Source organism: Tachypleus tridentatus, unplaced genomic scaffold, assembly GCF_004210375.1.
Source record: "Tachypleus tridentatus isolate NWPU-2018 unplaced genomic scaffold, ASM421037v1 Hic_cluster_1, whole genome shotgun sequence".
Lineage (NCBI taxonomy): Eukaryota > Metazoa > Arthropoda > Merostomata > Xiphosura > Limulidae > Tachypleus > Tachypleus tridentatus.
This window is the reverse complement of record NW_027467777.1, coordinates 30,030,839-30,049,086: the sequence shown is the minus strand read 5'-3', so window position 1 is coordinate 30,049,086 and position 18,248 is coordinate 30,030,839. Positions and strand designations below refer to the sequence as shown.

General features: G+C 33.6%; 1 protein-coding gene across 1 annotated transcript in view; it reads right to left on the bottom strand.

Moving 5' to 3' along the window:
• Nucleotides 1–974: 974 nt before the first annotated feature.
• LOC143241619 (uncharacterized) overlaps nt 975–18,248 on the bottom strand; it is a 51,223-nt gene continuing 33,949 nt past the window's right edge. Inside the window, exon 15 of the mRNA XM_076484795.1 lies at nt 975–4,784. Within this exon, the coding sequence (XP_076340910.1) occupies nt 4,623–4,784 (162 nt within the window). The 3' untranslated portion in view covers nt 975–4,622. The remainder of the gene's footprint in view (nt 4,785–18,248) is intronic.

The window sequence follows — 18,248 nt, the reverse complement described above, 5'->3', positions numbered from 1 at the left end:
ACCTGGTGATAGCACAAACTAAACTCTCCTAGTGTTAACTTCGTGACCAATTTTATGTCTTTCACTGATAAATAGCCTGTTATAAACTGAGTGTAACTTTAAGGGTGATGAACAGCAGTCTCAATGAAACTATAGTAACAGAAACAAATCTTATTCAAATTTTTTAAATACTTTATTGATGTACAAAATATATACAAGAACCAGAGAATGTAAAAATGACCATTTGTGGCCCAAACATTCCTATAAACTCGTTATAATTTCTCTTAGTATAATATACAAGTGCTCGTTTCAACATACCCAATATTATTTTAACAATGAAATATTAAGAGGAACATAACTCTAAACATACAGAATAAGTTGTGCAGATCCATGTGGACAAACTGAAACGGATAATAACATTCTATTGTTAAACGATACAAGCTAGTGTTACTGTCTGAATCTACAACAGTTGATGTTCTATTGTTACACGTTACAAGCTAGTGTTAGTGTGTGAATCTACACCAGTTGATGTTCTATTGTTAAACGTTACAAGCTAGTGTTAGTGACTGAATCTACAACAGTTGATGTTCTATTGTTACACGTTACAAGCTAGTGTTAGTGACTGAATCTACAACAGTTGATGTTCTATTGTTACACGTTACAAGCTAGTGTTACTGTCTGAATCTACAACAGTTTATGTTCTATTGTTAAACGTTAGAAGCTAGTGTTAGTGACTGAATCTACAACAGTTGATGTTCTATTGTTAAACGTTACAAGCTAGTGTTAGTGACTGAATCTACAACAGTTGATGTTCTATTGTTAAACGTTACAAGCTAGTGTTAGTGACTGAATCTACAACAGTTGATGTTCTATTGTTAAACGTTACAAGCTAGTGTTACTGTCTGAATCTACAACAGTTGATGTTCTATTGTTACAGTTACAAGCTAGTGTTATGTTGAACCTACAACAGTTGATGTTCTATTGTTAAACGTTACAAGCTAGTGTTAGTGACTGAATCTACAACAGTTGATGTTCTATTGTTAAACGTTAGAAGCTAGTGTTAGTGACTGAATCTACAACAGTTGATGTTCTATTGTTAAACGTTACAAGCTAGTATTAGTGACTGAATCTACAACAGTTGATGTTCTATTGTTAAACGTTACAAGCTAGTGTTACTGTCTGAATCTACACCAGTTGATGTTCTATTGTTAAACGTTACAAGCTAGTGTTACTGTCTGAATCTACACCAGTTGATGTTCTATTGTTAAATGTTACAAGCTAGTGCTAGTGACTGAACCTACAACAGTTGATGTTTTATCGTTACACGTTACAAGCTAGTGTTAGTGTCTGAAACTACAACAGTTGATGTTCTATTGTTAAAAGTTACAAGCTAGTGTTAGTGACTGAACCTACAACAGTTGATGTTCTATTGTTAAACGTTACAAGCTAGTGTTAGTAACTGAATCTACAACAGTTGATGTTCTATTGTTACACGCTACAAGCTAGTGTTAGTGATTGAATCTACAACAGTTGATGTTCTATTGTTACACGTTACAAGCTAGTGTTAGTGACTGAATCTACAACAGTTGATGTTCTATTGTTACACGTTACAAGCTAGTGTTAGTGACTGAATCTACAACAGTTGATGTTCTATTGTTAAACGTTACAAGCTAGTGTTAGTGACTGAATCTACAACAGTTGATGTTCTATTGTTAAACGTTACAAGCTAGTGTTAGTGACTGAATCTACAACAGTTGATGTTCTATTGTTAAACGTTACAAGCTAGTATTAGTGACTGAATCTACAACAGTTGATGCTCTATTGTTAAACGTCACAAGCTAGTGCTAGTGACTGAATCTACAACAGTTGATGCTCTATTGTTAAACGTCACAAGCTAGTGCTAGTGACGGAACCTACAACAGTTGATGTTTTATTGTTAAACGTTACAAGCTAGTGTTAGTGTCTGAATCTACAACAGTTGATGTTCTATTGTTAAAAGTTACAAGCTAGTGTTAGTGACTGAATCTACAACAGTTGATGTTCTATTGTTACACGTTACAAGCTAGTGTTAGTGACTGAATCTACAACAGTTGATGTTCTATTGTTAAACGTTACAAGCTAGTGTTAGTGTCTGAATCTACAACAGTTTATGTTCTATTGTTAAACGTTACAAGCTAGTGTTAGTGACTGAATCTACAACAGTTGATGTTCTATTGTTACACGTTACAAGCTAGTGTTAGTGACTGAATCTACAACAGTTGATGTTCTATTGTTAAACGTTACAAGCTAGTGTTAGTGACTGAATCTACAACAGTTGATGTTCTATTGTTAAACGTTATAAGCTAGTGTTAGTGACTGAATCTACAACAGTTTATGTTCTATTGTTAAACGTTACAAGCTAGTGTTAGTAACTGAACCTACAACAGTTGATGTTCTATTGTTAAACGTTACAAGCTTGTGTTTAAAAAACATACAGACTGCTGTGAAGTGTTTGCATCATGCCATTGAATTTTTTTAATGGTGACACATCTTTCATTCATTAAACAAAACAGTTAAATACTAAGGAAAATGTAACTTTAAAAACAAAGGTTTCACGTGAAAACAAAACAGATACTTGTGTACTATACTGTTACAAATTAAATATGTTAGGCCTAAACACACACATGTCCAATGCATATTTATTAAGTAATAATATTTAAATATTATGTAGTTCATAAACAGGCATTATTGTACAATAAGTAATACTTCCAAATACGCCTTTATTATGTAATACCAATAAAATATTATGTGGTTCTTAAACAGGCATTACTATACACTAATTAACACATTCAATGTGTCTTTATTACATCCAATCAGTACTTAGTTTTTAAAGTGTATTACTTTATATTAGCTAATACTGAACATATATCAAATTCAATTTAATATTTTGTTACGATACAATCGATATCCACATCTAACCTCCTTCTGTTCTTAATATTTTTGTACAGGAAAATTTATGAAGAGCAAAAAATACTCTGATATTTGTTTTTTAAAAACTATATATAAAACGTATACCAGATTAATAACCCACCATTAAAAATATCTTCTTTTTTTTTTCACGACTTAACACAATTATATACTAATCACTGACTCCAATCTACAAATTGTTTCCAGAGTTCAAACTTAGAAGTTGAGTGATTAATTTCGGTGTTCAACAAATGGAATATTTTAATCTAACATTTCATTAGGTTCTACTATTACATCTACAGGTTCTTTAGTGAAGTTACCACACATCATTTCTACTCACAAACATTCTACCCTGTTCGTTGGAAAACTGTTATTTCACTTTAGAAAGTCTCAGTGGAGGATTTTGAAGAAAGTAGTACAGAAACTCAGGAAGTTCTGTTTACATAGTTTACTTCTTGTAACTGTCCAGGTGTGTCTCTTGTTAGGAGAAATAAGAAAAAGGCTTAATATATATACATATATATTTATATTTCTTTTACCCACAAAAACAATGTTCTCTGGAGGATGTGGTAAGGTGGAGAAACATGTATATCCAATGTCAGATGGAATCAAACTAACCTTTGACCTTACAACCAAACATGTTTGTAGGTCATGTAAACATGCTAACCATAACAAGAATGTGACTGTCATTTCAAGGATTAATAGATAAAGAAAATTAGAGTTCAGAATTTTCCCCATTTTAAATTTTGAGAACACTATTTATGTTACATTTTCTAACATTTGTTAAAGATGCAATTAAATGTATCAACGTGCAACTGTAGTTCAAGAAATCACCATTCAGTTCACTAAAGACTGCAGTTTTGAATTTAGTTACAACAGTACATAGTGCGATGACATGGAAAGTGTAGTCACTAGGTTTACAATTAACATGGTAAACTTAACAAGCACATGTAGCTCTCCGTTTGTCCATTAATATAATATCATGCTTTGATTTATAAACTAGGCTTAGCAATGGAAATTTGGGTAAATAGCATGGGTGACCAGTAATCCACTGATGATGAATCCAAGAGTTGCTGTGTTTAAAGTATAACTAACTAGATAAGTGACCAATAACTCACCAATGATGAAGCCATGGACTCCTAGATTGAAATAGTATGGGTGACCAGTAATCCACTGATGATTAGAACATGTGTCACTTGGTCAAAGTAAAACTAACTAGACAAGTAACCAGCAATCCTATGACGATTAGAACATGGTTCATTTGGTCAAAGTATAACTAACTAGATAAGTGACCAGTAATCTACTGATGATGAAGCCAGGAATTGATAGATTGAAATATCATAACTGGTTGAGTGGCCAGTAATCCTCTGATGATAAAGTAGTCACTGGTTTAAAGTATGGGTAGCTACACAAGTGACTTGTATTCCACTGATGATAAAGAGAATAGTCACTGGTTTAAAGTATGGGTGACTGGATCAGTAAACTGTATTCCACCAATGATGAGAAGAGTGCATGCTTGGTTAAAATATGGGCAACTTGCAAGAATGACCAATAATCTACTTTTGTTAAGGACAAGAGATGGTGAGTTAAAGGAAGGTTGATTTGAGAAGTTTTCTTATAACTTCAAGTTTGTTTTGCTGTGAAATGAATAAGACACAAGAAAAACCTAACCACTTTTCAACCAAGTTCCCATTTCTTTAGATTGTTGAGGCCGATAATGTTCCGCTACCCAAGTACTTGCCACTACTGCTGCCACCTTTTGTTTGTCTTTCTTTTCGGGATTGAGCATCTTTGAACCAAGGTTTAGCTTTGATCCTGTAGAACCTACTGCCTACAGGTAGCTTGTATCGGTTCTCGGCCTGGTGATAAAAGAGAAATATAGCACTAAGAATGAGGAACTCTTAACAAATTGACACAAAATCACACATTACTCATTTAATTTCATAGTAACAGAGTTAAAAGATGAAAATTTGTCTTACAATTGATATAAGTTTAACCCTTTCTAAGAAGCAGTTTTAGACAACACATTTGAGAAAACAAGACAGAAGGTGATAGAATACAAGCTTCCAAAACAAATCTAACACTCATATATTTAAAAACAGCTAGTATTGGTAGAGAAAGCACTAAAAGAGGGGCAAACAACGTTTCAACCTTCTTCATTCATCATCAGGTTCACAAAGAAAGAAAGGGTAGCTGCTGGTCTGTAACCCTTTCTTTCTTTGTGAACCTGATGATGACCAAAGAAGGTCGAAACATTGTTTGATCCTCTATTAATGATTTCTCTACTCATTCGAGCCACTTTTAAATATATAATTTTCTCTACAAGTGGGTTTTCTCGTCATCTCGAAATCTAACACTCACGAGACATAAACTACTAACCCAACGATCTGATATTTTAGGTATAATACTCTTACCATAGGACCTGGCTAACAATGGATAACTACATTACTAGTATTGTTGGATGAGTTTCCCCTGTATTAAATATCAATGTATAGTATTGTTACAATAGGACCTGGCTAACAATGGATAACTACATTACTAGTATTGTTGGATGAGTTTCCCCTGTATTAAATATCAATATATAGTATTGTTACAATAGGACCTGGCTAACAATGGATAACTACATTACTAGTATTGTTGGATGAGTTTCCCCTGTATTAAATATCAATGTATAGTATTGTTACAATAGGACCTGGCTAACAATGGATAGCTACATTACTAGTATTGTTGGATGAGTTTCCCTGTATTAAATATCAATGTATAGTATTGTTACCAAAGGACCTGGCTAACAATGGATAACTACATTACTGGTATTGTTGGATGAGTTTCCCCTGTATTAAATATCAATGTATAGTATTGTTACAATAGGACCTGGCTAACAATGGATAACTACATTACTAGTATTGTTGGATGAGTTTCCCTGTATTAAATATCAATGTATAGTATTGTTACAATAGGACCTGGCTAACAATGGATAACTACATTACTAGTATTGTTGGATGAGTTTCCCTGTATTAAATATCAATGTATAGTATTGTTACAATAGGACCTGGCTAACAATGGATAACTACATTACTAGTATTGTTGGATGAGTTTCCCCTGTATTAAATATCAATATATAGTATTGTTACAATAGGACCTGGCTAACAATGGATAACTACATTACTAGTATTGTTGGATGAGTTTCCCCTGTATTAAATATCAATGTATAGTATTGTTACAATAGGACCTGGCTAACAATGGATAGCTACATTACTAGTATTGTTGGATGAGTTTCCTGTATTAAATATCAATGTATAGTATTGTTACCAAAGGACCTGGCTAACAATGGATAACTACATTACTGGTATTGTTGGATGAGTTTCCCCTGTATTAAATATCAATGTATAGTATTATTACAATAGGACCTGGCTAACAATGGATAACTACATTACTGGTATTGTTGGATGAGTTTCCCCTGTATTAAATATCAATGTATAGTATTATTACAATAGGACCTGGCTAACAATGGATAACTACATTACTGGTATTGTTGGATGAGTTTCCCCTGTATTAAATATCAATGTATAGTATTGTTACAAAAGGACCTGGCTAACAATGGATAACTACATTACTGGTATTGTTGGATGAGTTTCCCCTGTATTAAATATCAATGTATAGTATTGTTGGATGAGTTTCCCCTGTATTAAATATCAATGTATAGTATTATTACAATAGGACCTGACTAACAATGGATAACTACATTACTGGTATTGTTGGATGAGTTTCCCTGTATTAAATATCAATGTATAGTATTATTACAATAGGACCTGACTAACAATGGATAACTACATTACTGGTATTGTTGGATGAGTTTCCCCTGTATTAAATATCAATGTATAGTATTGTTGGATGAGTTTCCCCTGTATTAAATATCAATGTATAGTATTGTTACAATAGGACCTGGCTAACAATGGATAACTACATTACTAGTATTGTTGGATGAGTTTCCCCTGTATTAAATATCATTGTATAGTATTGTTACAATAGGACCTAGCTAACAATGGATAACAACATTACTAGTATTGTTGGATGAGTTTCTCCTGTATTAAATATCAATGTATAGTATTGTTACAATAGGACCTGGCTAACAATGGATAACAACATTACTAGTATTGTTGGATGAGTTTCCCCCGTATTAAATATCAATGTATAGTATTGTTACAATAGGACCTGGCTAACAATGGATAACTACATTACTAGTATTGTGGGACGAGTTTCCCCTGTATTAAATATCAACTTATAGTATTGTTACAATAGGACCTGGCTAACAATGGATAACAACATTACTAGTATTGTTGGATGAGTTTCCCCTGTATTAAATATCAATGTATAGTATTGTTACAATAGGACCTGGTTAACAATGGATAACTACATTACTAGTATTGTTGGATGAGTTTCTCCTATATTAAATATCAATGTATAGTATTGTTACAATAGGACCTGGCTAACAATGGATAACTACATTACTAGTATTGTGGGATGAGTTTCCCCTGTATTAAATATCAATGTATAGTATTGTTACAATAGGACCTGGCTAACAATGGATAACTACATTACTAGTATTGTTGGATGAGTTTCCCCCGTATTAAATATCAATGTATAGTATTGTTACAATAGGACCTGGCTAACAATGGATAACTGCATTACTAGTATTGTTGGATGAGTTTCCCCTGTATTAAATATCAATGTATAGTATTGTTACAATAGGACCTGGCTAACAATGGATAACTACATTACTAGTATTGTTGGATGAGTTTCCCCTGTATTAAATATCAATGTATAGTATTGTTACAATAGGACCTGGCTAACAATGGATAACAACATTACTAGTATTGTTGGATGTTTCCCCCGTATTAGATATCAATGTATAGTATTGTTACAATAGGACCTGGCTAACAATGGATAACTACATTACTAGTATTGTGGGATGAGTTTCCCCTGTATTAAATATCAACTTATAGTATTGTTGCAATAGGACCTGGCTAACAATGGATAACAACATTACTAGTATTGTTGGATGAGTTTCCCCTGTATTCAATATCAATGTATAGTATTGTTACAATAGGACCTGGCTAACAATGGATAACTACATTACTAGTATTGTGGGATGAGTTTCCCCTGTATCAAATATCAATGTATAGTATTGTTACCAAAGGACCTGGCTAACAATGGATAACTACATTACTGGTATTGTTGGATGAGTTTCCCCTGTATTAAATATCAATATATAGTATTGTTACAATAGGACCTGGCTAACAATGGATAACTACATTACTAGTATTGTTGGATGAGTTTCCCCTGTATTAAATATCAATGTATAGTATTGTTACAATAGGACCTGGCTAACAATGGATAACTACATTACTAGTATTGTGGGATGAGTTTCCCCTGTATCAAATATCAATGTATAGTATTGTTACCAAAGGACCTGGCTAACAATGGATAACTACATTACTGGTATTGTTGGATGAGTTTCCCCTGTATTAAATATCAATGTATAGTATTGTTACAATAGGACCTGGCTAACAATGGATAACTACATTACTAGTATTGTTGGATGAGTTTCCCCTGTATTAAATATCAATGTATAGTATTGTTACCAAAGGACCTGGCTAACAATGGATAACTACATTACTAGTATTGTTGGATGAGTTTCCCCTGTATTAAATATCAATGTATAGTATTGTTACAATAGGACCTGGCTAACAATGGATAACTACATTACTAGTATTGTTGGATGAGTTTCCCCCGTATTAGATATCAATGTATAGTATTGTTACAATAGGACCTGGCTAACAATGGATAACAACATTACTAGTATTGTTGGATGAGTTTCCCCTGTATTAAATATCAATGTATAGTATTGTTACAATAGGACCTGGTTAACAATGGATAACTACATTACTAGTATTGTTGGATGAGTTTCTCCTATATTAAATATCAATGTATAGTATTGTTACAATAGGACCTGGCTAACAATGGATAACTACATTACTAGTATTGTGGGACGAGTTTCCCCTGTATTAAATATCGACGTATAGTATTGTTACAATAGGACCTGGCTAACAATGGATAACTACATTACTAGTATTGTTGGATGAGTTTCCCCCGTATTAAATATCAATGTATAGTATTGTTACAATAGGACCTGGCTAACAATGGATAACTGCATTACTAGTATTGTTGGATGAGTTTCCCTGTATTAAATATCAATGTATAGTATTGTTACAATAGGACCTGGCTAACAATGGATAACTACATTACTAGTATTGTTGGATGAGTTTCCCCTGTATTAAATATCAATGTATAGTATTGTTACAATAGGACCTGGCTAACAATGGATAACAACATTACTAGTATTGTTGGATGTTTCCCCCGTATTAGATATCAATGTATAGTATTGTTACAATAGGACCTGGCTAACAATGGATAACTACATTACTAGTATTGTTGGATGAGTTTCCCTGTATTAAATATCAATGTATAGTATTGTTGCAATAGGACCTGGCTAACAATGGATAACAACATTACTAGTATTGTTGGATGAGTTTCCCCTGTATTCAATATCAATGTATAGTATTGTTACAATAGGACCTGGCTAACAATGGATAACTACATTACTAGTATTGTTGGATGAGTTTCCCTGTATCAAATATCAATGTATAGTATTGTTACAATAGGACCTGGCTAACAATGGATAACTACATTACTGGTATTGTTGGATGAGTTTCCCTGTATTAAATATCAATATATAGTATTGTTACAATAGGACCTGGCTAACAATGGATAACTACATTACTAGTATTGTTGGATGAGTTTCCCCTGTATTAAATATCAATGTATAGTATTGTTACAATAGGACCTGGCTAACAATGGATAACTACATTACTAGTATTGTTGGATGAGTTTCCCTGTATCAAATATCAATGTATAGTATTGTTACCAATAGGACCTGGCTAACAATGGATAACTACATTACTGGTATTGTTGGATGAGTTTCCCTGTATTAAATATCAATGTATAGTATTGTTACAATAGGACCTGGCTAACAATGGATAACTACATTACTGGTATTGTTGGATGAGTTTCCCCTGTATTAAATATCAATGTATAGTATTGTTACCAAAGGACCTGGCTAACAATGGATAACTACATTACTAGTATTGTTGGATGAGTTTCCCCTGTATTAAATATCAATGTATAGTATTGTTACAATAGGACCTGGCTAACAATGGATAACTACATTACTAGTATTGTTGGATGAGTTTCCCCCGTATTAGATATCAATGTATAGTATTGTTACAATAGGACCTGGCTAACAATGGATAACTACATTACTAGTATTGTGGGACGAGTTTCCCCTGTATTAAATATCAACTTATAGTATTGTTGCAATAGGACCTGGCTAACAATGGATAACAACATTACTAGTATTGTTGGATGAGTTTCCCCTGTATTCAATATCAATGTATAGTATTGTTACAATAGGACCTGGCTAACAATGGATAACTACATTACTAGTATTGTGGGATGAGTTTCCCCTGTATCAAATATCAATGTATAGTATTGTTACCAAAGGACCTGGCTAACAATGGATAACTACATTACTGGTATTGTTGGATGAGTTTCCCCTGTATTAAATATCAATGTATAGTATTGTTACAATAGGACCTGGCTAACAATGGATAACTACATTACTAGTATTGTTGGATGAGTTTCCCCTGTATTAAATATCAATGTATAGTATTGTTACCAAAGGACCTGGCTAACAATGGATAACTACATTACTAGTATTGTTGGATGAGTTTCCCCTGTATTAAATATCATTGAGTATTGTTACAATAGGACCTAGCTAACAATGGATAACAACATTACTAGTATTGTTGGATGAGTTTCTCCTGTATTAAATATCAATGTATAGTATTGTTACAATAGGACCTGGCTAACAATGGATAACAACATTACTAGTATTGTTGGATGAGTTTCCCCCGTATTAAATATCAATGTATAGTATTGTTACAATAGGACCTGGCTAACAATGGATAACTACATTACTAGTATTGTGGGACGAGTTTCCCCTGTATTAAATATCAACTTATAGTATTGTTACAATAGGACCTGGCTAACAATGGATAACAACATTACTAGTATTGTTGGATGAGTTTCCCCTGTATTAAATATCAATGTATAGTATTGTTACAATAGGACCTGGTTAACAATGGATAACTACATTACTAGTATTGTTGGATGAGTTTCTCCTATATTAAATATCAATGTATAGTATTGTTACAATAGGACCTGGCTAACAATGGATAACTACATTACTGGTATTGTGGGACGAGTTTCCCCTGTATTAAATATCGACGTATAGTATTGTTACAATAGGACCTGGCTAACAATGGATAACTACATTACTAGTATTGTTGGATGAGTTTCCCATTATTAAATAACAATGTATAGTATTGTTACAATAGGACCTGGCTAACAATGGATAACTGCATTACTAGTATTGTTGGATGAGTTTCCCTGTATTAAATATCAATGTATAGTATTGTTACAATAGGACCTGGCTAACAATGGATAACTACATTACTAGTATTGTTGGATGAGTTTCCCTGTATTAAATATCAATGTATAGTATTGTTACAATAGGACCTGGCTAACAATGGATAACAACATTACTAGTATTGTTGGATGAGTTTCCCATTATTAGATATCAATGTATAGTATTGTTACAATTGGACCTGGCTAACAATGGATAACTACATTACTAGTATTGTGGGATGAGTTTCCCCTGTATTAAATATCAACTTATAGTATTGTTGCAATAGGACCTGGCTAACAATGGATAACAACATTACTAGTATTGTTGGATGAGTTTCCCCTATTCAATATCAATGTATAGTATTGTTACAATGGGACCTGGCTAACAATGGATAACTACATTACTAGTATTGTGGGATGAGTTTCCCCTGTATCAAATATCAATGTATAGTATTGTTACCAAAGGACCTGGCTAACAATGGATAACTACATTACTGGTATTGTTGGATGAGTTTCCCCTGTATTAAATATCAATGTATAGTATTGTTACAATAGGACCTGGCTAACAATGGATAACTACATTACTAGTATTGTTGGATGAGTTTCCCCTGTATTAAATATCAATGTATAGTATTGTTACAATAGGACCTGGCTAACAATGGATAACTACATTACTAGTATTGTGGGATGAGTTTCCCTGTATCAAATATCAATGTATAGTATTGTTACCAAAGGACCTGGCTAACAATGGATAACTACATTACTGGTATTGTTGGATGAGTTTCCCCTGTATTAAATATCAATGTATAGTATTGTTACAATAGGACCTGGCTAACAATGGATAACTACATTACTGGTATTGTTGGATGAGTTTCCCTGTATTAAATATCAATGTATAGTATTGTTACCAAAGGACCTGGCTAACAATGGATAACTACATTACTAGTATTGTTGGATGAGTTTCCCTGTATTAAATATCAATGTATAGTATTGTTACAATAGGACCTGGCTAACAATGGATAACTACATTACTAGTATTGTTGGATGAGTTTCCCCCGTATTAGATATCAATGTATAGTATTGTTACAATAGGACCTGGCTAACAATGGATAACTACATTACTAGTATTGTGGGACGAGTTTCCCCTGTATTAAATATCAACTTATAGTATTGTTGGATGAGTTTCCCCTGTATTCAATATCAATGTATAGTATTGTTACAATAGGACCTGGCTAACAATGGATAACTACATTACTAGTATTGTGGGATGAGTTTCCCCTGTATCAAATATCAATGTATAGTATTGTTACCAAAGGACCTGGCTAACAATGGATAACTACATTACTGGTATTGTTGGATGAGTTTCCCCTGTATTAAATATCAATGTATAGTATTGTTACAATAGGACCTGGCTAACAATGGATAACTACATTACTAGTATTGTTGGATGAGTTTCCCCTGTATTAAATATCAATGTATAGTATTGTTACAATAGGACCTGGCTAACAATGGATAACTACATTACTAGTATTGTGGGATGAGTTTCCCCTGTATCAAATATCAATGTATAGTATTGTTACCAAAGGACCTGGCTAACAATGGATAACTACATTACTGGTATTGTTGGATGAGTTTCCCCTGTATTAAATATCAATGTATAGTATTGTTACAATAGGACCTGGCTAACAATGGATAACTACATTACTGGTATTGTTGGATGAGTTTCCCCTGTATTAAATATCAATGTATAGTATTGTTACCAAAGGACCTGGATAACAATGGATAACTACATTACTAGTATTGTTGGATGAGTTTCCCCTGTATTAAATATCAATGTATAGTATTGTTACAATAGGACCTGGCTAACAATGGATAACTACATTACTTGTGCAACATAACATTGAGTATATGTTTCTTTAGTTTTGAGCTGTACTTAAACCAAAACTTGTCTTTTTGTCTCATTCTTAGCCAAATATTTTTGTTTTAAAAATAAATCGTTACGCGTGGAAATAGGTAGGTGTCTGTGTACAAGATCACGTACTGTTATTTTTTAATACAACTGTAATAACCTCTTTACACAGGAAGTGAGGCCATTATCATGGTAATAACCGAACTGTTTGATTAACAAATGATGAAATCACCACCGTAACGGACGAGTCCAACCATTTGGTAGTAAAACACGTGCGATATTTCTAAAACCAATATATGGTTTTTCGTTTCAAATAGTTCGTTTCGTTTCCTATTGTTATTGAAATATTGCAGGATGTGAGAACGACAGATGTTCCAACATGGTTGACAACTAAACCTCCAAACAATGGGATATGTACGGCTTGCACGAAACGTATTCGCTAAATTTATCGAAATGTAAATACGATAAAAAAGAACCAGAATAAAAAAAAAATCTAAATTATTGTTCAATAAGAAAACCTAACACGTTCAACCAATCATGTACTCCGATATTTTAGTACTAACGCGAGACCAGAAACTCGTCTGCTAGTTTAAAAAGATGCACTTTGAAAATGGTAGTTTTAAAATCACCCATTTATAGGGCTTCCTTGTCAGGTTACTGAGGAACAGTAATGCTCAATGACGGTCAGTACAATGACGGTACTAGTCATCAAGGCCTAGCGTTAAATCATTTGTCAATCGATATTTAATCTTAGAAACAATATTCTCCCAAAGTAATTGTCGGTCGGGATGGGGGAGGAGGATGGAGAAGAGTGGCTACACCCGCACGTTACAAAAACACCTGCTGCACGCGCCTGAAAACCAACATTTGTTAGCTTTGTAGATTGTAAACCATAGATAGATAACAACAAAGCTTTACATAATTAACAGAATAAATCTGGTGTTAATTGTTGTTTATTAACACAGAGAATCGAACTCCAGAGGTTTAGTGTTGTAAGTCTTATCACTAATTCGCCAGGGGGCTGTCAATGTTAATCTCATTCTCAAGAGCTAAAAGCATTCTGTGTTCCCTGGTTCAAGCCTTAAATACAGCCTCGTTTGAGGTTTTATTTAACATCAGTAAACTTTACGCATCTAGTTTGGTTTGATTTGACTTTCGCTCAAAGGTACACGTTGGCTATCTGCGCTAGCCGTTCTAATTTAACAGTGGAAGACTGGAAAGGAGGCAGTTAGTCATCATCTTTTACCAACGAATAGTGGGATTGACCGTAACATTATAACGCCCCACGGCTGAAAGGGCAAGCATGTTTGGCGCGACGGGGATTCGAACCCGCGACCCTCATCTTGTAAGCCAAGCGTCTTAACCACTTAGCCATGCCATAGGCTTCTAGAAATAAGCCCTAAAGGCAGCTCCCTTTTCTTTGAATCACAGTAACCTGAAGAAGGCCTAACAAAGAGCGTCATCTATCGTGTTAAACAACGAAAACGTCCTATCGCCAAGATGAGTGCACTAACTTTATTATAACTTGAGTATTCTAAATTATGAACTATACATATGTTAGGGTTAACTGTTTACTGCTAACTGCCAGCAGTGAGAGATATTATAGCAGTGTACGTATTATTACTAACAGTTATTTAGTTTATTGTTTTTATTTTTTACCACAAAGCTCCAAGTTTGTTTCTTGGGTGTTTCGACAACCATCAGCTACCACGGGGAATCGAACCTCACATTTTAGTGATGCAAGTCCGGAAAGATACCGCTGATTCACCACGTGGGAGCCATTAACGAAGTTTTGTCAACAGAGGGTGCTAGACGTCCACAATATGCTCATTTCAAGTGGTACAATCTCTTGTTTATTTCTTTCACTGGATCTAATTTCTCAATTGCTTTATGTCTTCCCCTGTAATACTTTTGTTTTTACTACTGCGAGAGAAATTGGAATGTTTCAAAGTGGCCGAGGCATCTTACAACTCAAGTCTACATATCCAACCCTAAGTTTCTAGTACTAATCAGTCAGACAGAGAGGAAGAGGTCATAACGACTGTGACTGGTTTTGTGAAAGTTGAGAATACGAATTTGTTACTAACGGTATCGTGTCATGAAACCTGGACTATCCTTCGACACAAAGCAACATGATGGGAGATAACGTATTAAATACACGAGCACGTGTTTCGTAAAACATTTACTTTTGAGCACGTGCCACCTCTACAACCGAAGCTGCTTTGTGATGAGAATGTCAGTGACCACAACAAGACAACCACAGTTGTGGTTCTCAAACACCAGTTCTAGTTATAAAACCTGTGGAAATGATTTCAGGTCGCAATTATGCCACGTGCGTAGTTGTGGATTCAACAAAGCCCCGTATAGACACTTCGAGAGTAATCACTACACGGGGTGGGTGGAGTTTAATAACAGCTTCTTTGTCTGCTCGTGTCAATTACAGATCACATAATGCGGGCTGTGGGGCGATAGCATCAGGTGCTGCCGTTTAAGTATTGGGGCTGGATTCTCAAAACCATCTTGTGCATTGTCTGTTCCAAACCTTTGTACGTCCACCTATTCACCAACTTACCCCTGCTATTACGTAGTACAACATACGAAGATAAAATATGAAACTGAGTTAACTAACTTAGTAACACCGTTTACTTATAGACTAGGGAATGTTTTAACCCATTCTAAACACGTATATTTATAGTCTAGGGAATGTTTTAACCCAGTCTAAACATGTTTATTTATAGTCTAGGGAATGTTTTAACCCATTCTAAACACGTATATTTATAGTCTAGGGAATGATTTAACCCACTCTAAACATGTTTATTTATAGTCTAGGGAATGTTTTAACCCACTCTAAACATGTTTATTTATAGTCTAGGGAATGTTTACACCCATTCTAAACACGTATATTTATAGTCTAGGGAATGTTTTAACCCAGTCTAAACATGTTTATTTATAGCCTAAGGAATGTTTTAACCCATTCTAAACACGTATATTTATAGTCTAGGGAATGTTTTAACCCACTCTAAACATGTTTATTTATAGTCTAGGGAATGTTTTAACCCATTCTAAACACGTATATTTATAGTCTAGGGAATGTTTTAACCCACTCTAAACATATTTAGTTATAGACTAGGGAATGTTTTAACCCATTCTAAACATGTTTATTTATAGTCTAGGGAATGTTTTAACCCACTCTAAACATGTTTATTTATAGTCTAGGGAATGTTTTAACCCACTCTAAACATGTTTATTTATAGTCTAGGGAATGTTTTAACCCATTCTAAACACGTATATTTATAGTCTAGGGAATGTTTTAACCCACTCTAAACACGTATATTTATAGTCTAGGGAATGTTTTAACCCAGTCTAAACACGTATATTTATAGCCTAGGGAATGTTTTAACCCATTCTAAACACGTATATTTATAGTCTAGGGAATGTTTTAACCCACTCTAAACATGTTTATTTATAGTCTAGGGAATGTTTTAACCCACTCTAAACATGTTTATTTATAGTCTAGGGAATGTTTTAACCCATTCTAAACACGTATATTTATAGTCTAGGGAATGTTTTAACCCAGTCTAAACATGTTTATTTATAGCCTAGGGTATGTTTTAACCCATTCTAAACACGTATATTTATAGTCTAGGGAATGTTTTAACCCACTCTAAACATGTTTATTTATAGTCTAGGGAATGTTTTAACCCACTCTAAACATGTTTATTTATAGTCTAGGGAATGTTTTAACCCACTCTAAACATGTTTATTTATAGTCTAGGGAATGTTTTAACCCACTCTAAACATGTTTATTTATAGTCTAGGGAATGTTTTAACCCATTCTAAACATATTTATTTATAGTCTAGGGAATGTTTACACACATTCTAAACATGTATATTTATAGTCTAGGGAATGTTTTAACCCATTCTAAACATGTTTATTTATAGTCTAGGGAATGTTTTAATCCATTCTAAACATGTTTATTTATAGTCTAGGGAATGTTTTAACCCACTCTAAACATGTTTATTTATAGTCTAGGGAATGTTTTAACCCACTCTAAACATGTTTATTTATAGTCTAGGGAATGTTTACACCCATTCTAAACATGTATATTTATAGTCTAGGGAATGTTTTAACCCATTCTAAACATGTTTATTTATAGACTAGGGAATGTTTTAACCCATTCTAAACACGTATATTTATAGTCTAGGGAATGTTTTAACCCACTCTAAACATGTTTATTTATAGTCTAGGGAATGTTTTAACCCACTCTAAACATGTTTATTTATAGTCTAGGGAATGTTTTAACCCACTCTAAACATGTTTATTTATAGTCTAGGGAATGTTTTAACCCACTCTAAACATATTTATTTATAGTCTAGGGAATGTTTTAACCCAGTCTAAACATATTTATTTATAGCCTAGGGAATGTTTTCACCCATTCTAAACATGTTTATTTATAGTCTAGGGAATGTTTACACACATTCTAAACATGTACATTTATAGTCTAGGGAATGTTTTAACCCACTCTAAACATGTTTATTTATAGTCTAGGGAATGTTTTAACCCATTCTAAACATGTTTATTTATAGTCTAGGGAATGTTTACACACATTCTAAACATGTATATTTATAGTCTAGGGAATGTTTTACCCCATTCTAAACATGTTTATTTATAGTCTAGGGAATGTTTTAATCCATTCTAAACATGTTTATTTATAGTCTAGGGAATGTTTTAACCCACTCTAAACATGTTTATTTATAGTCTAGGGAATGTTTTAACCCACTCTAAACATGTTTATTTATAGTCTAGGGAATGTTTACACCCATTCTA